The 25,124-nt window shown below is 30.6% G+C and overlaps 1 protein-coding gene across 7 annotated transcripts in view; it reads right to left on the reverse strand.

Annotated features, from left to right (window-relative positions):
• The window catches only part of LOC129908524 (FH1/FH2 domain-containing protein 3), a 134,163-nt gene that overhangs the window by 73,122 nt on the left and 35,917 nt on the right, over positions 1–25,124 (reverse strand). For 4 of the 7 annotated variants that reach the window (XM_055985090.1, XM_055985092.1, XM_055985091.1 and 1 more), the window contains exon 2: positions 5,012–5,438. The exons of the other annotated variants lie outside the window; for them this stretch is intronic. In XM_055985090.1, the coding sequence (XP_055841065.1) occupies positions 5,012–5,200 (189 nt within the window). In that variant the 5' untranslated portion in view covers positions 5,201–5,438. The remainder of the gene's footprint in view (positions 1–5,011; positions 5,439–25,124) is intronic. 7 annotated transcript variants of the gene reach the window in all.

Raw genomic sequence — 25,124 nt, forward strand, 5'->3', positions numbered from 1 at the left:
GTTACGTGCTTTTCGTTCTTTCTGCCTTTTATTGGGTACATTACTTCTTTGCTTCTTTCTCGCAAGGTTTTTAATAATTAACGTCTTATCTTAATTCTGAGAGGCAAGGCTTTAAAAGTCGGTTAGTCGATAACTGCTCCGTTTTTTTCTCTGTCCAGATTTTTTCACTTGAATCCCCGAAAATTTCTCTTTGTAGGCTTGTCATTAATAGAAACAATTTTTTAAATAGAAAACGGTGTTGTGAGGCGATCGCTTTCCCAAAAATCACTTATTTTACACAGGTTCATTAAACTAGAAAATGTAAACTGGTCTGAACATCATTTGTTACAACTTCTTTAAGAGATTCGGTGCTGGCTCTGAACGTTTCAAAACGTTACCGCAAAGGTAACACCAATCTCATTTTTACCTTACTTTATCTCATAAGAAAGGTTTCGCCATTTTGTTTCTTGGACGCACAAGCTATCAGTTTGTCTTTAATTAATCTTATCTTTCAGTTTAAAGTTGCTACTGTTCATTTCAACTTTCCAAGTGCCGAATCTTAATTTTCTATTAATCTAGAACATTATTTTTGTAGTACCCTAAATTCTGATAGCTTTGACTTGAGTATTTCCCATCGGTTCAGAATCAGTGGCGTACGTTGAGTCACCGGGGCCCCGGGGTAAGACTAAATTTTGGGGCCCCTTTGATATTTGGGGGCCCCTTAGTTAAAAAAAAATTACGTATACGCCATACTTTTTTTTTTTTGTATGGCTTATTTATTTTTAGGTTTATTTTAATGTTTTAATATGTTCGTAATGCACTTTGCTATACTTACTTAAAATGTCTCTCATAAAAGTAGCAAACACTTGTACTAGGGGCCCCCAAAATTAAATATTTAGAGACCCCTACAATAAATTTTTTTTAGCTAAGAATTGATAGTTCTTGGGGCCTCTGTTCTAAAGTAATAAATACATATTTTATTTTTCATCATCAGACATAATTTTTTTTACTTTGAGAGCCTCAAAATTAGGTGCTTAGAGGCCCCTAAAATATAATATAATTTTTTTGGAGCCAAGAATTAAGAGGTATTGGGGCCTCTGTTCTGAAGTAATATTCGGAATGCCACCAATAACGTAATGTTTTTATTTTGGGCCCTGATGTATTTATGTTGGGGCCCCTGAATTTATATTTAATTTTGCATTTGATTGTTTTGAACCACTTTTGAGGATCCTCAAAAAATATTTTTGTATTATTTGTGGTGGCAAAGATTTTTCAAGTAATATTTTTTGGGGCCCTAAGATAAAATTATAATTTTTCTTTTAAAAAAGCAGTTTATTTTTTTGGGGCCCCTGGGGTAACCTTTTTTTAAAATCAATATACATATATTGTGTGGCTACCAATGCATTATACATGACACTGAATGACATAATTTTTCTCCCTGGTTACTTCGTAACTCAATTTATGCTAACAGTTTCCTTCTCTGCATTGTCTCCAGTGGGGGCCCTGGGGTCGGTCGGGGGCGCCGGGGCACCGCCCCGCTTGCCCCAAGGGAGTGTACGCCCCTGTCAGAATGTTAGTAACTTTTTTGAGAGTTAAAGAGCCTATCTCATAGCAAGAGGTCTTAAAAGTTGCATATTGGCGATTCTGGGGATGTACTTACTTTTAAACTTGGTGATAACTTTTAGACCTCTATCAGAGATTTTATAAAATCCCATTTTAACCCTATAAGTGACACTCAAAAAATATTATATTCAAATTAAAAAGTAAGAGTACATTGTAAAAGTTACTCGTTAATACGCAACTTTTGATATCTCTTCCAATAAAATGAAAGCAAAAACAAAAAATATTCATAAAGTGACTGGACACTCTAGGTAATGTTCATTTGTTCCATCATAACTTCTTAAAAATTAGACATAATTTGGTTAATAAGATGTCGTTGACAACTTCTAGGTTGCCCGCTGATTATAGGTTGTATGACGTCACACTAAATTCAATATTGAGCCCTCTAGAGGTAAAAGTCATGTATTATTTTTTTACTGCAAAATAATTTTATTCTAAAATCAAAATGTTCTCATTAGAAATTGTTGTGTGATGGTTGTTATATATCAGAGTCTTGAAAATATTATTCGTGTTGTGTTCACTAGCCTGTAACCAAAAAAAAAAAAATCACTCAAAAGAATATTGTTAATTTCTTTCAATCAATCACATAAGAATTCCCCTCTTTTAAGTTCTTCATTCTTTCCAAACGAAAACATAGGGTGCCACAATGCCAACATGCACTATATCAACTTAACTTATACGAATATCAAAGATAAACAAAAATATACCTGAATGGAATTCAACACTTTAAACGACGAACAAAAATATCAATACCTCTTAAGAAGCCTTTTTAATAGTCAAACAACATGACAAAAGTGACGAAAAGACGACAATAAAATGCATTAGACCGTGGAAGTTACAAAAAAGAAACACACAACCATTCAACAAAAGAAAAAAGAAAAAAAAAAACGAAGAAAGATATTATCATTTTCAGTGTCAAACTTTTGTATGGTTTTTGTTAATGTGCTTCATTCACGAAAAAATACTGCGCGATATCGAAAGTTTAGGGTCACACTTAAAGATATAGATAAATATTTGTTGTATGGTTTGTGTGTGGAGGCCTAATCAAGGCAAGGGTGGTTCTGGTTACTGAGGTGAATTGGTAAATAACAATTTTTATGAAGAAAGTTTGTAGTTTCAAGTGATTATAGCGTCGTTTCAACATCCATTGAAAATCCTAGAAATTTTAGTAACCACACGAAGAAAAAAGTATCACCTTAATTTAAAGTGACAGTCATCTTAGCAAAAAACCATGCAGAAATCTGCTTAAATTAAGGTGCGATCCGCTTAATTCTATGTGGTCTGTTTTCTCCGTGCATTAAATTTAACTGAGTTTGAGTGGAATCATCTTATTTTAAGCGGATATCACCTGAATTTAAAGTGGTGAAATTTAATGTGCGCATCATCTTACTTTAAGGTGACACTTTTTTCTCCGTGCATAAACCCTAAAACATAGCTCATTTCGCTAATTTTTCATTTTGAAAGACGAATGAGAAAAACTCATTTTGAAATAATAGTTTTTGGAAATTGAACCCTAAATTTTTGTTCGTTACCTAAAGAAATTTGCCATTTTTTTTTCTAGATTTTTATAGTTTTTTCAACACCTAAAAAAATTACAAATATTTATGTCAATAGCTGAAAAATAAATTGGACCCTTTAAAAATGTTCTAAAAATCATTGCAAAACATCAAAAACTACTTCTTTACTCGGTCTGTTTAACCTAATCAATCAATTTTGCTTAAAAAATAGCTTTTTTTTTGTACATTGAGTTTACCTACCTCATATGTTTTTGTTTCAAGACCTAAACATTCTACCATAGCCATGTGTTTCTAATTTCAATCACACCACGCATCTCTTTCACTTCTAGTTTTTCTTCTACGTGTGATCTTTTCTCTGATAAATTCCTTTTCCGGTTTTGAATCTGTAAAATGTTGTTTTCTTAACACAGATTTTCTGATTTTTCACACGATCACTATTTTTCCTGGATCATTATATTGTGGCAAATCTATAAAATGTTCAGAATATTACGATTTGGTCGATTGATGCTAAAATCGGGAAATCTTTGCATAAACACAAAAAGAAAAAGAAGAAAACAAAACAAAAAAAAATATATATCGACAAATGCGAATAGCTTGCGTGTGGCTAAGATGTTTATAAATTTGAATATGTTAATGAAAATGAAAATGTAAAATGCCCCTGGTGGCGAGCAGATTGGAGTAATTTTTCTTTTCGTACTATTGCCATGTAGCCAATAAAAAATGTTGTGTCATGATTTCCTAAATAGTATAGTTAGTATAGATTTCTCAAATAGTACAGTCAAATAACAGTTTGACTAAATTATTTGATTTTATTGACTCAAGCCTACTTAAAAGCAAGATGATCTTTTTAAATACCATCTGCTTAAAATAATTAGAAATCTTATAAAAATAAATGGAATCTGTTTAAAATCTGTCAAATTTCAAATGAACTTCATTTCACTATAATAATAAAAATGTAAGTGTACAGTCTAAAAATGAAATTATTTCTAATTCATTGTATGTGCAATCTAATTGAAATTAAAAGATTAAACAAAAATAAATGGATATTCATTTTAAATTAAAAGGATTCTTTTTTTTTCAATTTTGTTTGTGAATACATTTTGCAGCATAGACGCTGTGTTTATATGCAAGTAATTAACAAGATTAGTTCACTTATTTTAAGACGGGAGTTCGGACGGTAGTCGAGATAACAATCAGACATGACATTACAATGATGGAGAATGACAAAAAATTGGGATCGGTAATTCTGTCTGTCTGTCTGTATATACCTCGAGTTTCTGAATATCTCGTACACGACTTACCTACCTGATTTCAATGAAAAAATTTGTGTATGTACAAAAAATTTTAAGGATACTGAAATATTAAAATTTTCAAAATACACAGCGTCAAACACTAGACATACAATTTTCAAAACTTCAGCGTTCTAACAGAATTATTAGAATTTTCATTTGATTTGACAATTGGCAACCCTATTCCATATTCATGTCGATCTATTATTTAAAAATTCGATCGACTGCTTGCTGATTTATTTAGACAAAAAAGTTAATTTCAATTTCCTTAAGACAAAGAAGATATAAACTGAAGCATTCTGAGGTGCTGACATTTGGAATGAAAATTACTACCCGATAGCCTTGAAAAGAAGAATGATTTTTATTATTTAATTTCGCAAATTAATTCATTTGCATCTCTAAGTTCCACAGAATTAGCTCTTGTTGGTATCTAAAAATAATTCATTGTTTAACTTTCCATTTGATTTGTGTTTGATTTTGTTATCTTTGTGAGATTGTTCATTTTCAAGATTACAAAAAAATAGAAGTGTATTTTGTACTTTTGTGCAAAATCTAAATTTTTGTATAAATAAATTAAAAAAAAAAAAATTGAAAAATTAATCTCACCCTTTGTGGTGCTCCAAGTAAACGTAGTATCGTTCCGAGTTGGGTTGCCAATGGCATTGTTGTAGCAAAGGCATAAGTTGGAGCCCTCGTCGGAATTGGATACATTGATGTGCAATTCAAGGGATCAGTATCGACTAGATACTGTACCCTAAATGTTATCAATTCATCTGGATCCATTTTTACAATCATTTTTGTAACGAACTTTCGTCAGTTTCATCAAGTCATTTAGATTACAAAGTTTGTTGGTTTGAGTGTTTTTTTATTTATTTTTATTTTATTTTTTTGTTTATTTGTCAGTAGTTACAGAAATGACGGAGAGATGATCTTCACACGAAATTATAATGAGATTTTTATTTTCACTTTTTATTGAAATTGTTGCGTTTTATAATGTTTTTCTTTGTTTTTGTTTTGTTTTATTAGAAAGAAGCTGAAAAAGTAAAAGTTTTGTTTTTGTTAAATTTTTTATTTGTTGGTAAGTACTTAACTTTCGTTACCACATCATGTCGTATATTGCAAAAAAAAAAAGATAAGTGCTAGATAAGTTTTTTTCTTCTTAGAAATTGAAAAAAAAAACTATAGTTTCAAAATTACCTGCACAGTAAGATGTAAATTACAAATTAAACAAGATTTCTATACCCATAGTTTGTGAATTTCGTTTAAAAAGGTGAATCTGAAGTCACACGACGAAATATTAATTTAAAATTTTTTTGAATGTTAAAGGTAAATGAGGTTAAGTTATTTGTTTTCACTTTTTATTTATTTTTTGTCAACGAAAATGAAAAAAAAAAAAACATTTCGATTGTGATTCATTTTTAATCATAATGACAATTGAGAAAAGCTTGAGAATTTTTTATTTGCTCAGTTTCATTTTCTGATATTAGAAGTATGTAGTTTTTTTTAAGAATTAAGTTTATAGAGAAGGCGCTTATAGAAAAAGCTATACAAAAATTCTTTTGTGAAACTTACACCAAACAAAGAAATTGATGGAAAAAACAGATTCGTAAAATAGTAGAAAAAAATATTTTTCTAGAAGGCAAGTAGGTACGAAAAAGACATACAAAACTTTCTTATCTTAATTAATTTAATGCAAAACTTAAAAATCCCATTAATATTAAGATTTTATGTTGGCAATAGTTATAACAACATGTGAAAAAATAATAATTTTGGACCTTAGATCAAAATTTCTCATTGATTACTCTGAATAGCAACAAGAAAGAGAATTAGCAATTAAATAGTGTAAGATCAAAAAAGGATAAATGGACTACAAAAAATCTAAAAATTACCTATGTGAACTTAAAACTATTTTTAAAAGTGAAAAACAAGAACTTTGTTTTGGTAAAATAAAAAAAAAGCTTTTGTTTCACGTTGAATTGAAACAACTTATAACGAAACGATGACTTTTGTTTGATATGATGTACCTAAAATTGAAAGCTGTTATTAAAAACATAAAATTTAAGATTAAGTTTCCTTTAAAGCACTTTAAATGTTTCCACAATTACAATTTGTAAGAAATACACTACTGGAAAAAATTAAGGGATCAAAAAAAAATTCCAAATTTTTGGGCAAATTTCAACAGGCCGTAACTTCGAAAGAAATGGTCGTACAAGAAATCGATAAAGAAGGAAATTGTAGCTCCAAGTGTCTAGTTTTTGGATTAGAACTTTAAAAATTTTTAACCTCTGCGGTTTTTGAGTAATCGTAGAAAAACCAGCAACAAAAAAATTTTCAAATTTTTTTTATTTTTTATTTTTGGTCTACGGGCGTGGAAAAATTTTTTTTAGCTTAACCACTATAAGGATCGGATACTTTGTTCATTTAGCTTTAATTTGGTTTTTTGAACACCTCGATACGTCCACTTCTCGCCAAAATATCGGTCTTCAAATGGAAAAGGATCCTTTTGTGTTTGATTATCGATATCTCAGCAACCAATGATCGCACAGAAAGTTAAAGGTGGGTTTCAAGAATTTGAATGAATTCTCCTTAACGGCTAGCCATTGCTTTTCCAAAAAAAAATTTTTCTTATTTTCACATGAATTTAAAAATGCAACAAAAAAGGGCTTTTGGTGGTTTTTTGGAAAATCGAGCGCTAGATCGAAAATATTGAGGAAACCACTAATGTTAAGTGTGCCTTTTACAGTTCAATATGTCTACAAAAACCCTACAAAAAATCAAATTAAACCAGCCAGCCGTTTTTTTGTTTCACTCGATCGAATTTTTGAAAAAATTAAAGGATCACGTTTTTTGCTCTGAAAAGCTCAATTTTTTTCTCATTTTTTAATGAGAAAAAGAAATTGTTTTTCCTAGCTTTTTCACATTTCATATATTTGCTCCAGAAAAAGCTTAAATTTAAAACAAAAAAAATTAAAAAAAAAAATAATTTCAAAAAACAAAATTTTTTGAGTTTTTTTCTCTTGAAAAGTTTAGAGAAAAAAAATTTTTTTTGAAATTTTTTTTTTAAATTTTTTTTTTGTTTTAAATTTAAGCTTTTTCTGGAGCAAAAATGTGGAATGTGAAAAAGCTACGAAAAACAATTGAGAAAAATTGAGCTTTTCAGAGCAAAAAACGTGATCCTTTAATTTTCCTAGATTTTAGTTCGGCGCCAATTTTTGGGAATTGATAAACAGGGAATTTGGGAAAAAGAAAATCAGAAAATAGAAAAAATAACTTAATTTTTTCTAATTTAAATAAAATTATGGATAATTCCACGCAAGTTCACCACGACATTAAAAATCTTTTTCATTTTTAGCCGGTACACTTAAATTAAAAAAAAAATCTTATTAAAATGAAAAGAAGAACATTTTGATTTGAACATAATTTAAACAGATTGTTTTGAAATCTTATTACTTCAAAAAAATAGAGTTTGAGAAGAGCATCATCTTGATTCTAAGTGAATTTTTTTTTGATGTAAAAAAAATGAAGTTTTTTTTTTTTTGGAAAATCGTTAGGTGTCTTGAATTTTGTTTGTTTGAAAACCTAGATCTGGTGTACCAACAGCCTTATTTGCATTTTTACTTAAAAATATAGAATAAGTTTGTGTCGAATTGATCAATTGCTTTTCGAAATGAATGCTCCTAAGGTCTTATGAAAAAGTTCTAAGAAAAAGCAATTTCAATTTTGCAAGAGAAAAGTATTAAGTATTTGCAAAAAGTATTTATTTTCTAACAATAAATATTCTAATAGAAAGAAGTTTCCAAACAAGTTTAACGTTGTAGACCAGTCATCTGGCAATTAAATTAATATTGAGTCGCAAAACCCCTAATTTTTTTTCTGAACTAATTTGTGACATTTTATAGTCACCACTTGACTATTAAAATAACTTGAAATTTAAAACAAAAGCCACCCCAGTAGTAAGCTTAAACTCTAATAAATCAGACACCGTGCGTTGAACTCATCATGGCTAAGAGTCAGGTTATTCAATTAAAACCTTCTTAACCTATAATATACAAACCGATACAGGGTGAACGATAAATAAGACACAAAATGTTTGCCAGAATGTTTGATATTAATTAGAACAAGATAGTAAGCTTTTTTTTGGATATTTTTACTTAGCTGAGGTTATCATTCAAATATTCACTGAAGTACCTCCATTATAACAACGTAATAGGAGTAACAAACCGATTTTTTTTGTTCAGATATCTACTAAAAATGATGAAAGATTGAATGCTTCAAAGGTCACCCTGTAAAATTCTTGTAGAAATCATATTGAAACATCTTTTGATTACAATCCTATGACGCTTGTATTAGCAAATATTGTCAAATAAGATACACATGATTTTGAAAAATGACTTGAAAAATGATTAAAAATCTTTTGTAGGTTAGGAAAGTTTTTATTCATTTGTTGTGGTTACGTTTAGAATCACCCTGTTGAGAACGAAAAAAAAAAAAATCAAAAAACTTCTAAGCCATTCCAATTGTTCTCTCTCTCTTTCAAATAAAAAATCAGATAAATAAAAAATCAGCTGTAAAATGTATTAACAAAAAATAAAAAGAAAAATACGTCACCACAACAATATTAATAGAAAATTCATTTTATAGAGAGAGGAGTAAGCCAAACTATCACTGTTGGTTATCTTATACACCTAAACCTGTTGTTGTTCTCATTTAAAATTCAGGGCTTATCATGGTGCGCCATGTGAGACAGCGAACGAACGGCCGACGTGTATTTTTCTTAAGCCCATTGAGCGACCCCATGACTTGGATTTTGATTTGATTTGTCTGTCTGTTTTTATATATATTTTGCACGAACCCAAAAGAAAAGAGTTTTATAGATTTTTATTATGTTGAAGATAAAAATATTTGCCTAGCGGATTTAATGATTAGTTCGTGTTGGTATGTTTTGTATTTATAAAAATGTAAGTTAAACTCAAAGACATAATACTCGTATCTTAGGTATTTAATCTAAAATTTGTGTTTATGATTTTGTTTTTTTGTAAGATTTGGCAAGAAAGTTTAGGAGGTTTCTTTCACTTTTCATTGAACTAAATTGCGTATTTTGAAATTTGGAAGATGATAGAAATTTTAGTAGTTACCTATTATAAGAAGAAAACTAAGTCGGAAAACCCTTAACTCTGTGAGCTTGCTATCGATGGAAATTGCGATTCCAAATCTATGATATATTTATTTTAGCTTTTAGCACAAGCTTTTTCTAGAAAAACTTTGATCCCAAGCAGGGCTGTAAAAAATAATTCTTTCTTAAGGCTTTTGTTTTCCATTACAAATTTAAAAAATATATTATTTATTACAAATAAAAAGTTTTTGAATTAAAAAAATATTTATTGCAAATAAAAAAAAATTTGTGATAAAAAAAATGTTATTGCAACTGAAAAATATTTGCATTAACGATAAAATTTTGTTTTGTTTTTATTTCCATATAAAAAAATTTATTGCAAATATTCAAATATTTTGTTTTAATATTCGTCGAATTTCTTATAATTTTGGCTATTTGAACATAAATAGGCTATTTTAACTATAATATTGAACCTTATGTACGGTCAAATAGCCAAAATTGTAAAAAATTTGACAAATATTAAAAAAAAAATTAGTCTAGACATTTTGCATTTAATTTTTTTTTTAATGCAAAATTTTTGTATTTGCAGCAAAAATTTTCTTTTCAATGCAAATATTTTTCAATTGCAATAACATTATTTTTAATGCAAAATATTTTTATTTGCAATCAAAATTTTATTTTAAATGCAAATATTTTTCTGTTACAATACAAAATTTTTATTTCAGTTGCAATGAATATTTTATTTTAATGCAAAAATTTTTTATTTTCAAAAAAAATTTTTTTTTAATTTTAAATACATTTTTTTTTCCATTGATATTTTTATACCACTGATCCCAAGTAAAAAATCTTAAAGACGGACTCCTGAAATGTCTGACTTCTAACCTTTTGCGCAATTCAGGAATGAAAACTGATGAACTCATGTTTTGCGATTCTCGCGATTCAAATAAAAAAATGTCTCAAAAGTTATTTTTTTAAGACTTTTCCAAAAATTACTTTATTTAAAATCTTATCTTGATCTTACATACTCGTAAGTATCTTTATTGAATACTTAATTTGGTCTCAATTTACATTCTACATCGCAACTAAAAAAGAATGAAAAAAACTTGTACTTTTTTTTTCGTTGCATAACATGTAATCAATTTGCAGCTTTGAATGGTAATAATTTGTTTCTTATTTTTTTATTTCGGTAATGGGTGCATGCTTCAAAGAAGTGGCTCTGTTTTTTTTTTTTTTTGTTTTATTTTTTGTTTTTACGTTCTTACTTGAATTTCATAACATTTCTCACTTAGTAATCATTTAGCGTTTTTAAATTATGTAAGATATGTTTATTGTTATTATTGGTAATTTGGTTGGTGGTGTCAATTGTCTAGACGTTTAACATATTTTGAGCCACAAATTTTATGATGGAATATTAGAGTTGGCATAGAATAAATTTACAAGCACTTATTCGAATGGTAGTTAAATTGATGTAGTGAGCAGTAAAAGTATTATATTTTATGTTTAAGAAAGAATAACTTAAGAAAGAATTTAGCACCAAGGATTTAAGTCATAAAATAAAATAAAATATGTTCCATTTTAGAAAGCCGAACGATGACTTTGAGATTTATGTACTTTGCTTCTAAGAAAACTAGAGTTTCAGGTCACTTCGACCAGAAAATGAAAAATGTTAGCCAAAAATTCGACTTGAAGCTGATAAATCTCAACTTTAACTGATAAATCCGCAGCGGAACACTTAAACTTAGCCAAAACCGGTTAATTTCAACGAAACTTATAATACTGCAGCGAATACTCATAAAATTCCAAAACTGATAAATCCGCAACCAAAACTCTGAAATTTCGCCAAAAAATAGTGATTAGCCAAATTTTTCCGCAGTCGCAACTCGTAAATTTTCACCCAAAACAGTTTACACTAGCTTAAATTTTAATATCTCAAAAAAAAAGCCACAGAAGAAACTTCAAATCTGGTATTTTTCACCCGAAACTGATAAATCCGCAACCGAAAGTCAGTTTAAGCTGAAAAATTTGCAGCAAAATCTTAAGTTTCAACTAAAATTGCAACAATGGCTCCTTAGTTTCGTCAAAACTGGTGACTTAGCCAAAACGGAAAAATCCTTACCATAAACTCGTAATTTTCTGTCTTAATACAGAATCTGAATCGGATTTATTTAATATTATCAGCAAAAAGTGAAAAATTCGTAGACGGAAATCGTAAATTGCAGTCCAAACTGAAAATCCTCAGCGAAAATAATAAATCTCAACAAAAACTACCACATCAACACCGAAACTGTTAAATTCAGCGGATTTTGTTCAATTTCTGGTTAATCTCAGCTGAAATTGATAAATCCGAAGAGGGATCTCAAACATTTGAAGTAAAAATTACTGAAACTCATAGCTCTACCGACAAAACATACAATTAAGCAACCAAAACTGGTGAATTTCGGCTGAATCTCATAATTCCGCAGCGGAAACATCACCATAAACTGATGAATCTTACCCAAAATTGTAAAAATGTTCAGTTACTAAAAACCACATTCTCAATGTATCATAAGAAATAGGGAACTCATAAATAATGTAAATGTTGAAAATATTTAAAAGAATAATACACTAAGTTTTCCCAGAGCTTGCAACAGATGGCATCCAAAAATGCTAACTCACACAACACACAAAATTTAAACCACAAACGTCTAAACCAGATGTAGGTACAAAGACATTCCTTAAATCTTTCACCTTAAACTTTGAGAAAAAAAAGACCACAAAAAAAAAGAAGAATTTTAACCAAAAGGAACCAAAGACAGGTGTCTCTTACCGGATGAAGAAACTCAAACAAAACTTCATCAAATTGTTGCCAAAAAAAAATGAAAAAAAAACAAGGAACCAACTTGAAAAAAAAACTTCCAAATTCCCACTCAACCGAACCGCCGGAATACATAATTACATGTCTACAAAAATTCTTATTGCAAAAAAACCAGTCTTCCCCTGCTTTGTTCCCAAAGACGACACATTAATTCAAAGCACAAACTAAAAGAAAAAAAAAAAAAAAAAAATATCCAACATAAAGGACCAAACTCTTGATGCGGTCCCTGATGGTTGAAGTCGTCAATGCAATTACTTAAAAAATACATATTTTTTTTTTGTGAATTTTTACTTCTTTCTCTTCTTGAAATAATTATAATTTCCTTTTTTTTACTTCTTCTTTTTATAAAAAAAAAAACTCTGACAACTGTCCAATCCGATCGACTCCGATGTGAAGAAAAAAAAAAACTTTCACTTCAAAAACCTCTTTGCGAGAGAAGCCGAACAAAAAAAATATATCTTCCCAGAAAAATTACCTTCACCTTTGAGCCATTTGTTTGGATTAACATTCCACCTTTCAGCTTCCCATTGCCATTGCCCAGCCGATTGCCCATAAATATCGATAACAATTAGATGGTGTATCTAATTATACGCAGATACTTCCACAGTGCATATAGATCCGCCATAAACAGATCATCATTCCATGGCGGATGAACGAGCGATCGGTGTGTGTAGGAGATGATGGCGCGTGATCTTCCTTTATTTCTCGACCGATTGACTGCTTCGGCAATTCCGCTGCATAATTCACTCCCACAATATCGATTGTGGATCTCTCTGCCATTTCGGAAGAAGAAGAAGAAGACGAAAAACCAGGAAAGGAACTCTCGATTTCGCACTGTGAGGTTATGGTGGTTTTTTGGGTCTTTTTTGGATCGTCGTCATAGCGTCTTTTGGACAAACCTTTGTTGGCGTAACCTCAAGCTGCCATCAGTTATAAAAAACTGCACGGTGGTGCATCTGCATCTCTCGGATGGTCCTTCGCATCGCAACGGTTCAGGTTCGGGGCAATATGTGTGTGCGATGCTGAATCTTATTGATTGGGGTTATAGTCTTGGCTTTCGCTGCTGTCTAGCGCATTGGGCTTGGGGTTCAAGATGATGCGCGCCCACTAAATCCACACAACTGCTTTTTTTTAAGTCACGGCGCCAAATTGCGAAATTAAGAAGAAAACTTTTGCTTTTGGGCATCGCGCGCAGATACTTTCACTTTTTCGTTGTAATGCATAGTGGATTGGAGTGTCTGTTGTTGGTGCTACAAAGCCTCTAAGCCATCATCAATGCCATGGCTGATGGCAACTTTAGTGAACTGCGTTTTGCAGATCAGACGCGTGCGTACTAATATATATCTATCTCTACATATCTTCCTTCCTTCTGGTATTGTTTTGTTGTACGTACGTACATAATATTATTTTGGTTTTCTTGTTTTCCTTCAAGATATACAAGATACAAGTTTATAGTTTATGCAAATATGGAGTTAAAAAGAGAGAGGATTGTATTGTTTCAGTATTTTTTTGTGTTAATTCCAGATGCCAAAATAGTTCCTGTTTGGATGTTTTTTTATTTTGTTGGGCTTGGAGGATTTCAGTAATATTTTTTTAATGAATTCTCTTATTCCTTCTGATACATTACGATTGTGGTTCTTTTTCAAAACTACAGATTCATCGCAGTTTTTGCTGATGTTTTCAAGCTTCCGCAGCGGATTTATCAGTTTCAGCCAAAAATCAGCAGTTTTGACTGCTTGCTGCTGCTGAGAAATTTGATTACGGAATTCTGAGCTGAGATTTACTAATTTTACCTATAATATTCGAGATTTCGCTGTTAATTTATCAGTTTTGGCTGGAGTTATAAGTTTTCACTGAATATTGTGGGTTTCCGCTGCGGAATTATCAGTCTCAAGCGAGAATTATTAGTTTTGTCAGGAAATATTACCAGTTTTGGCTGACGTCTCAAGTTTCCGCAGTGGAATTATCAGTTTTGGTTAGTAAGTTGAAAGTTTCGGTTGCGGAATTCTGAATTTCAGTAAGTCTTATTTCAAATATTCGAGATTCTGCTGCTGATTTATGAATTTCAGTTGAGGATTCAGTCGAGAATCACTAGTATATGGCCGCTGGCGCTAAGTTGATATTTTCGGCTGTGTAGTTCTGAGTTTCAGCTGAGATTTACTAGTTTTACTTCAAATTTACAACATTCCGCGGCTAATATCAGTTTCGGCTAAGATTTACCATTTTTTTTTCAGGTGTGTGAATTTCCGCTGCGGAATTATAAGTTTCAGCTGAAAATACCCACTTTTGACTACTAAATTGAGAGTTTTGACTGAGATTTACAAGTTGTTACAGAATTTTATAAGTTTTCATTGCAGAATTATCAGTTTTGGCTGAAAATTAGTAGTTTTGGTTGAAGATTTCAAATTTCCGCTGCGGAATTATCAAATTTATAAGAGACACTTGTCTTTGGTTCCAAAAAATAAGCGGATTTCTGCAATTTTTTTTTGCCAAGATGACTTCCGTCTTAAATCCACTTAATTTTCCTCTTCCGGATTTCCGCTTGAGTTTATCTTGGCAAAAAACCATGTATCCGAGTAGTTTTAGGTTGAATTTTTTCGTAGCAGATTTGCACTCTAAGCCGGCGATATACAATATTCACCTTTGTTTTTCAGTGCGTTTAAGTAATTCAGAAGTTAGTCTTCTAAAAAACGACTAGTAGAAACCATAATTTGAATATCGTAAGAATTGAATATTTTAAAAGCGAAAAAAATGTATCTAAATTTTGAACTTGTTTTAAAATTCGTTGAATAATTAATAGAAATAGTTATTCATCAGTGTGTTTATTTTTTAAGCAGATAATTTAAAGATTCGACCTTCCTACATTATCTCTCTTTCATAAGATTTGTTTTCATTTATTCTAATGTTTTAAATACATTTTTGTACAAAAGATATTTTTTTTTAACAATAAATATCTCAAGAACTAAATCTCAAGGAAATTCATTAAATACGCAAAAAGGAACATCTTAAATAAATATCATAAATACGTGATGAAGAATATATGTATTCCGAAAAAATCCCAATTCTTGTTTACCCAAAAAAAAAAAAACTCTAAACACATTCCTTAAGTCAGGGATTCTTATTTATTTTTTTTTTTTTTCTTAATGTTATATTATGATTCCATCAGTCACTTGCTTATTGTTTATTATAAATATTTCCAAGTTTAAGGTGACTCAAAACATACACCTTTAATGTTGACAAATATTTGAAAAAAAAGTGCTGACGTTATAGCTTACCTACACATCACCTAATTTTTTGACAAATTGTTAACATGAACTTCTCTAACAATTTATTATATTGTTTATTTTTTTGTAGTTTGTTTGTGTAGGTTTTATGTGCTTTTGTTACAAATTTTAAAGTTTACTGTTGAGGCCACAAAGTGTCAAGAACTTCATTGTTATAAAAGAAAAACTATCATTATTCATTGTCATTTTTTATCTACATAAAATGTAGATACTCTATTTTGTAAAGATAAATGGTTTAGAAGACAACATGTCTGTACTGTATAGGTCAAGGTCATATAGTAATAGAATTGTTTAGAAACAAAACATTTCCGGGAGCTTATCTTTAAGTAGTAGGTAATTATTGTAATTTTCGTTTGAAATGTGTTCCTAATTGATGTCAACAGAAAAGAAAAAAAAAAAAAAAAACAAGACATGAAAAATGATACAAAAAAAAAACCTACATCAATAGGTTAGAAATCGGAATCTAAGACACAAACACAGATTTTTGAAGTAAAAATTGAAACCCTTTGCGTTACCCTTTTAACCTCATACCTCACTCTTTACATCACCAATTTTATTATTTTGACAGTTCAAATGCAAATACATACGTCATTCTAAGAGAAAATGTGTTAAGTTCTGTTTGTTTACTTTATTAAAGTGAACAAACTGCAATTTTATATTAAAAAATTGAATTTCGTTCACATGTTTTTTATTTTTCAAAATATTTCGAGAATTTTCCGAAATTTTGAAGTTTAAATTGACTTATTAAACCAGGGTCGAATCCTTCAAAAACATTTAAAAGTTAAAAAATAAAAAAATAGGTTGCCTGTACAGTCGGTTAACGGACGATGATTTTACGTGATAACGTCAGGTTGTGTGTTATTTGAAACAATCATAATTTACAAAAAAAAGCTAAAAAAAAAATTGCCGTTTTTCTTTTCTCATTATATTATTTTTTTTATTTTAAAAGCTTACAAAAAAAATTATACCTTTAAAAAGCCAAATATTTCTTCTAAATAATAAAACCATTTTTAAATTTTTACAATGCTCAAAAAGTATTAAAATAATTTATTAAAAACAATCATTTCTTATGAAAATGTGAAAAAACCATTTCCATCACCCAAAAATTCATTTTTTTGATATACCTATTATAAATTTTATACCACCTGAAAGTTTATTGCTTCAGCTCAAAATATATAATCGATCATGTCTATTAGGCATCTACAAAAAGAGCTAGAATTTTTTGAACTCGATCAATTTTCATCAAAAAAAGCAAAAAAACATATAATTTTATGTTCTCACGCTATTTAATCAATTTTTTTAAGACAACCTATAATATATATATTTTATATCATGTAAAAGCTTATAATTTCACCTAGAAAAAAAGCCAACCATGCCGATATTCCAAACTGAGATTACGGTACTTCCCAAACTGGTGGCTGTTCATGATCAACAGATCTCACAGGTGTTTTCAGTTATTTCGCAAGTTTTTTAATTTAACATTGTGTAGCTGGTAGTGAATGTACAGTTTTGTCTGATATACCAAATGAAAGGTAACATCATCAGGATGCTCAATAAAATTAAATCAAATTTGTATTTGCTTTAGATCAAAAGATAGAACCTGTTGAATAATAAAACTTTATTTTACCGTTATCTCAAAATTGTGACCACAAAATTGATTGAAATTTTGCACAGATATAGTCCTGTCTATTATCTATTTACAATATAAATTTATTTATCTCTTGAAGAAAAATAGATAAAAATAAAAAACCGTTAAAAAAGGTCAAAAAACTTGGGACAAAAAAACTTGTTTTTCCCGTTATTCGGTCAAAAACCTTTTTGAAATACTAATTTTTTGCACATGTATGCACACAGTTATAGACTACATGTTCTATAAGCTTGAGATTTTTTGAATGCTACAAAAAATTTAAAAAATAAAAACTCACCTGAAAATACTCCAAAATAAGTAGGTGTTTTTCAAAAATTCATATTTCAAAACGCAGAGACTTAAAAAAAAAAATCCGTATCAGACTCCTAACTTTTTTTTTTATTATCTTTTGAATGACGTTTTTCAAATTGTCAAAAAAAAATCCCCTACCTAAAATCACTACTTTGTCAAACGTCTACCTCATGTTTTAGTTTTAGAAAACCATTAATAGCTTGGTTTTAAAATTTTTTAGAATTTTTTCAATACCATTGTCAGTTTTGCAATAAATTAATCTATTGATTAAAAAAATGCAACTCTTTACATTGTCGCCAATTTTTTGAAATTTTGTTTTACCCCTATTTACCCTATTAAAATCCTTCAAATTTATTTAACTTTAGGTTATTATCTTTCAAATAAGCAATATAGATTTTTGTATCTCTAATAGTTTATTTTTAATTGAAATTTTTGCGCGCACTGCGAAAGTGGAACGGGAGAAAATGGCGTCACTTTTTTGTGGTGGCTGCCATGGTTAATCGATTTATAAGACGTTATCACGTCAAAAAAAATATCAGCAGGATGAAACCCATTGGAAAAAGAGGTGAATATGATAAAAATTAGAGGAAAAATAAATTAGGCTGATTTTTTAATGGTAAAAAATGGTATGTATATGTATCTCGATTCTCGGCAAAACAAAAAAAAAATTTTTTGTTTTAACAATTTTTTCACATAGCCACAAAATGTGTGTGAAAAATTCAAATAACCGAGTTTTTGGCTTTTTATTTTTATCTTTCTCAAAAAAAATTTGGTGAAAACTTTAATTTATTTGTTTTAAAATCTTTATTTTTTCATCTAATTTTAACTGAATATCAAAAAACACCCTAATTTTTAATCGAAAATTCTAGTGTCAAAATATCTGATTTTTTCAAAAAGTTAGTTGGAATTTTGTTCGTTGAAAACCTACTTTCTGATGGTGTTAAAAAAATGATCGACCCTGGTCTAAATTGACATGTTTTCTTTTAAAAATTAATTTGAAAAAAAAAGGTTTAAAGTGTCATTTATTTGGTTTTCCCACCAAAAAATTATGATACACGTACCAAATTCAACTGCATTTCCTCCATAAAATTAAATACCACCACGTGATTTTTTTTGTTAGTACCCAAACATAGCCGGTACATTTTTTAATAAGTTTCACTATCACTTTCTAAAAACAAATAGATATAGACACAAGTTCACTATATACTTCTAATCAAAGTTATAGTTGTACCAAATTTAGCTACCATGTGCACGAAAAATAATTGAATTAAGTGCGCGGATTTCACTTGTAAACCTCTTCACCGCCGCCGCTTCTCAATTGCAAGCTGATGTGCATATAAATGAGCGTTATTTTGCTTGACATCAACAACAAATTATGACAGTTTTATGGAAACGCAACAAAAAAAAAAGTTAATAAAATCATTAACAGTATAAAAAAAAAAAAAAATAATAAAACTTTTACAACTTTCAACCAAAATATTTTGTTCAATCTCAACAAGCGCCGCTGTCATACAAAAAAAAAAAAAAACGTACAAATCTTTTTATGATGCTATGACGATGTCTGGTCTGTCTTAGAGAAGCAACCTTTCATCGCAGCTATGTGACGACCTATAATTGACGACATTTCTCACATGTTTCACTACAATGATGTGCTTGTTGGCTCTCGCTGAGTCTTGAAGCTGAAGTTGATCCATCCTGGACATGGAATGAATGCCTGTTGTCTAGAAAACGAGCACAAGAACTCAAGGAAGGCGCATTCAGTAGGCAGGCAGAAAAAACTTGGAAAAGGAAAACTTGTCGTGTTTTTGAGTTGCTAAGTTGCAACAAAATAAATGTATCCCAACAGCAGCAAAGGAAAACCAATCCACCTTTATAAAAAGACGCACCCCACACTCTCTATATATATGAAGCCTTGAAGGAACAAGGTCAAGTTGAATGTCGACTTGGTCTAGGTACGGATGTAGAACTACCAGCATGCCACCACCATATCTATATACGCCGCTGTTAAACCGCACCGCAACTCAGTCTCTCTAGCTGGTTGTATAGCTAAATTATCTAGGAGGCACTTATATGCCACAAAAGTGCTGGTGTGTAAGGTGCACACCATAAGTCTGTGGCACATGTGCAAATCTGGTCTTGGAACGGAGGAGGCGAGTCGAACCAAGCCGGTGCGGTGGAGGAGCGGTGGTTTGTGCGGCGAATGGAGTCTTAGTTATATAGCTTTTGCGGTTGGTATTCAAGTTGATTTGGTGTTTGGTGGATGAAGCGGTAGAGAAGCGGGACGAAGAGAAATATAGTGATGGTTTGCCATGTTAGAGAGACGCCTCATGTCTGGGGTGTGTTGTTATTGGGTTCCTGGCAGCAGTCTGTCGCCGGCCGCAGCCAAAGTGTGTATCTGGGGAATGGGGATTCAATAGTTGCTTGATGGCCAATGTGCAATGTAGCATAACGCGCTCCACAGATGATTACCAGTATTTAGCTAAATAATTATAACAATTTTCACTCGTTACGGCAATCTATCTTTTCCTATAGCAATGGAATTTAGAGCCAGCAGGAAACCTACCTATAGCCTACCTATAACCTAGCCTATCTATAAGCTACCTACGATATATAGCGATGGAAGATGGTCGTTTTTTTTGGTCCAGTTGTTGTTGGGTTGCTGGAGCGAAATCCACGCACGTGAAGAAGGTATATAGAGGTGGTGAGTGAACACGCAACCTTGTATGGCGATCATTGATTTGTCCAAATTGAATTCTTGTGCGCCATTTAATTGCCACAAGGATGTACATTCTAGTTCTAGAAATATCCATACAAATACACTTACAACTAGAAGAATGAGACGATATACGAAGATTTTTAAATCGATTGATGTCGCGGCATTCGCGATGTTCGGAATTGTGCGATTCTGATTAAAAAAGTAAAGTGTGTTACAATAGATGTCGCTTTGAGCTGCATTAGGAATGGGACACATTTTCTTGTTTAAAATGCAATTGAGAGATAGTTTTTTTTATTTATATATTTTTTTTTTTTAATCAGAAACCAGAATCAGGTGAATTGAAGATTGTGTCAAGAATGAAAGTCAAAGAAGTGAAGCTTGTTATTCTAGAAGACCTAACTAGGACTGCGTTTTTAAGTTGGATGAACAAACAAATTGTAACACAAATCAGATTTTTTTCTTTTATTAATAGTTTTGAGTTTATGGTAATAATCGTCTCTTTAATGAAATTTTTAGTCCCGAAAACTTTAATTTTTGTAAGATGACTATGATGAAAAGCTTGATAAAGAAGTAATACGATTTTTGACGTTCAGCGCTTAAGCTCACCTGACTGAGACACTCTCGGTCTTGGCTATGCAATTTTCCATGTAGAGAAACAGAAAAGTGCTGCCAAATAGTGTTAACAGTATTGCGAAAACTTAAAAGAAAAATTGAAAGCAGCGTAGGCTAGCCCCTTCAATATAATGAAGAAGAAGATAAATGTATTCATATAGAGCAGCACTGAAAGAATATCAACCTGGGAGAAATGGCAAAACAGATTTGAAATTTTATTTCAGACATGTGCAGTGTTTTTTGACAAGGTGGTGTAAATTTTGCAAAACTTTTCCGGAGGCAAGATAGGTTAGGATACTGACGTCAAAAATTCTAGTCAAATACCTGCAAACAGTAAGTATTCTTCAGCGTCTGGCAACGCTAGGCACGCTTAGTTTTTATAGGCGAGTGGGGGTTATCAGTTTGAAAAGAGGACCGAACATTTGTTTCAAAGCTCGACCTTTCGTCTAATTTGGAATGCTAAGGCCAGGGCAACATGATAAAGTCATAATCGATGTAATACTGCGCCTGTTATAATACCTAAAAGTCTGTTTTTTTTTTTTTTTTAACTAAATGTTACAATTTCAGCAAATTTTCTGATCTCACTTTCGAAAATGCTCAGTATATTTTGCAATAAAACAGTTTTGAATCTAACTGAAAGCTATTCTATTTCAACGGAATATGCAAGTTTCTTTCAATAAGTGAGTAAGTAAACGAACAGAACTTACAACTTAGTATTATAGTTATCTGACAACAACCATCACCAAACACTAACCACATCTTCTTTAATTTTTTTTTCTTCTGTAAAATTATAGTTCACAGTCAGTTCCGCCCAATCTAATACGTAATAATACCTACTCCATTTCCAATTTTTTGAATAAAGCTAATAAATGAACCAAAGACTAAAGTGAAATCACCGGTTCAGAGGGGGCTTATTATTGTTGATGTCTGCTAATTCGTTACTGTAGCTGAAACTGCTAATAGGTAAAAAAAAAAGGATAATGCTGCTATTGCGATAGCTGCTTTCAATCACTTCTCCTTCATTAAGCAGAGAACAGTTGCGATTGCAAGTCAATATAGCTTAGGGTGGGTCAAAAAAATCGAAATTCTTTTTTTTTGATTTTGATACTCCAAAAAATCGATTGCTGGACACCTCTAGTCAAGAATATACACACCAAATATGAATTCTTTATATTAATGGGAAAGTCCTCCGCTTCGCAATTTTCCATTTTTACATCAAGCTTCTACTAAAAAAAAAAATCATTTGTTTTTTAATCGACTTTTAAGCAAATTTCTTTACATATTCTTGTGGGAAATTGAACGCTCTACAAAAAAGGCCTTGTACACTTTTTTCGTTTATCTAACCGTTTAATAGATATTTGAGGTCCAAAATCGAGAAAATCTTTAAAAATTCGTTTTTTGTTCTTAATTTTGTAAAAAATTGAAAAATTATAATAATCAAACGCGCAAGACATATTCTTGTAGGAAATAGATTGTTCCACAAAAAATGTCTTATTAACTTTTTTTATTAATCTAACCATTCTAAAGATATTCGAGGTCAAAATTTAAAAAAATTATAAAAACATTTTTTTCTTTTCAAAATTTTCTAATTCACTGAAAATTCATTATTTTCAAATTAGCAAGATATATATTCTTGTAGGGGCTTAAACGTTCTATAAAAAAATAATTGGAATCAAATTGATTGAACAGTAAAAATAGTCTATGCCCTTAAAGATTTTACTACTTTTCATAAGTAAAACTGCTCTATGCTCTTTTTCAGAAAATGTTCTCGGGTATTTAAAATGTCGCTGCGTTTTTGTGAGCATTCTGTTCTTCATATCTAATGATTTGATTAACGATGAAAAAAGCAAAGATGTAGATAAAAGTTTAAGAAATATAGAGAAGTTCAATATGAGATACCATTGGTTCTGTGCAGGCAATCAAAAAGTTATTTCTTATTAAAAAATTCGGAAATTGTTACTTTTATTTATTAATTTTGTAATCCATATCCATATGTTCAATAATAGGTATTTCAAATCAGGAAGAAATTTAAAGAACAATTTTCGGCATTAACTTCTATTTAAAGAGTGATTAAATAGCAGCTATTAATACTAATAGCTGCTCTTTTTAAATGCTACTCACTGATATCACTGCTCAGTGCTCTTAGAATGAAATTGAGTTTTATAACAGATTATGCCACTTTTGTCCAAAAAAAAATCTTGCTTTAACGAAATTGCAAACTTAATTAGATTTTATAACAAATTATTACAGATTTACAATAAATTAAAGGAAATCAGCTTCATTTCAAGAAAATTAAGCATTAAATTAGGTATTTTATAAGATTATGTTTTATCAGAAAAAATCACTCGTTTTCAATGAAATTATGAAAAAAATTAGGGTTTATAACAGATTATACCAGTTTTGTTTATAAGCATCTCGCAAAGAAATTTAGAACAAAATATGATTTTATAACAGATAGGCCAGTATTTTTTTCAAAAGTGTAAAAGAACAAATTCGACAGTAATTTTTTTGCTCATTGTTGTACTTGCGTTAATATTGTGTCAAAATACTAAGTTTATGATTTGAACACTTTAAAATGAGTTCTCGAAACTGTGCAATTTTGATAACGAAAAAACTGTTAACTTATGTTTTAAGACCTTTATCGATTCATCAAAAGTTGTTTCAGGTTGTCGATTAAGCAGCTTAATGACGCAACGTTTCCAAAAATAAAACCACTGTACAACTGTATTATTGAAACTTTCTTTCAAAATTACCCGAAATATCTATAAATCAAAACCGCAAATATCATGTACCTCAACTCGATCATCATCATCTACTACAGCAGCCGCATCCAGCAACATCAACAACTGTCAAAAATCAAATACATATATATAAACACTTTGAGAAATTATGCAACATTGTGCGAAGGCTGCAGGGTCACAAAAACAATCATAAACTCTCAACAAAACATCAAACACATCCACAGAAATTCTTCGAAAACAATAAAATTTGAAGGACAACAAATTATCACATACACAGATCTCTGATTAATGGAGCGGATTTGCGTTGGTGATATTGAGTACGCAGAGAGCTCTTTTAACTGTCATGTCAGTCAGTGGCATGAGACATTATTACAACAAGAAAGATGTCATCCATATAAGTGAACGGTGAACGTGTGCGCAATGAATGAGTTAACATTATTTTTTAATACTACCAATCCACTTAATCAGTAAGTAGTCGTAGTATTAAATTGTTGTTGTTTACAAGTTTATACCGATTTAAAAAGGCCTACCCTGGCTGGAATATGGTGTAACAGAGCCGGCTTTATAGACAATATTTTTGCATAATAAAGTGTTGCACTTCAGAGTAACTAGTTGCGGGAGGAGTTTTGTTTGCTTCAAAAGACTTTTAACCGCCCGAACACAATGATTGTGTTAATTGCATTTTGTACACGATCTTTTTGGTGTCGGCGGCAGGCGGCTTCGGTTCGGTTCTGCAAGAACTAATTGCACCAAGAGTCTGGCACACAGTAAAAATGTTGTAAGTTCACACATTGTTTATGTAAAGTCGTGAAATTTTGTTGCGGTGGTGGTTTGGCTTTATTTTTGACAACAATACCAAACTAAATTAATTGTTCGTTCAGTCAAATGGAAATGACTTAATTTATTTGCGTAGCACAATCTTTTGACATTGGAGGCGCTTTTGTTATTATTTTGGCAATCAGCGACGTAATTGTAGCATAAAATTGCGTTGGTAAATTTATTTGTAAATAACATCCAGTAGCATTACCTGTATGATATCATTCTAATTTTATTTGGAAAAACGTTATTCAAGTGTGAAAAGCTTTGAGTAGTCATTAGGTACCTACCCGTTGTGTACTTTATTTGTTTATTATATTAGATTGACATTAAGCTGTCACAATGACAATCTTTTGATATTTTGATGTCGTTGATGTCATTTTACTTTGTATCACAGCTAGGTACTATTGTATCATTTGATTTCCAAAGAAAGAACTATATTACGAAGAAAAAACTATAAAATGACAAGAATAGAGTTGATATTTATAAAACTTTTTATTGAATGATGGTTAGAGATAGTTATTCTAGTGTTGATATTTTATTTGTTAAGCTAACTAATGATATCATACATCATTTTGTATCACACATTTAGATAAGATATCATAACCACATTACTGACATAAGACAGAGTGAGTAGAGTACCT

This window comes from Episyrphus balteatus, chromosome 2 (genome assembly GCF_945859705.1).
Source record: "Episyrphus balteatus chromosome 2, idEpiBalt1.1, whole genome shotgun sequence".
Taxonomy (NCBI): Eukaryota; Metazoa; Arthropoda; class Insecta; order Diptera; family Syrphidae; genus Episyrphus; species Episyrphus balteatus.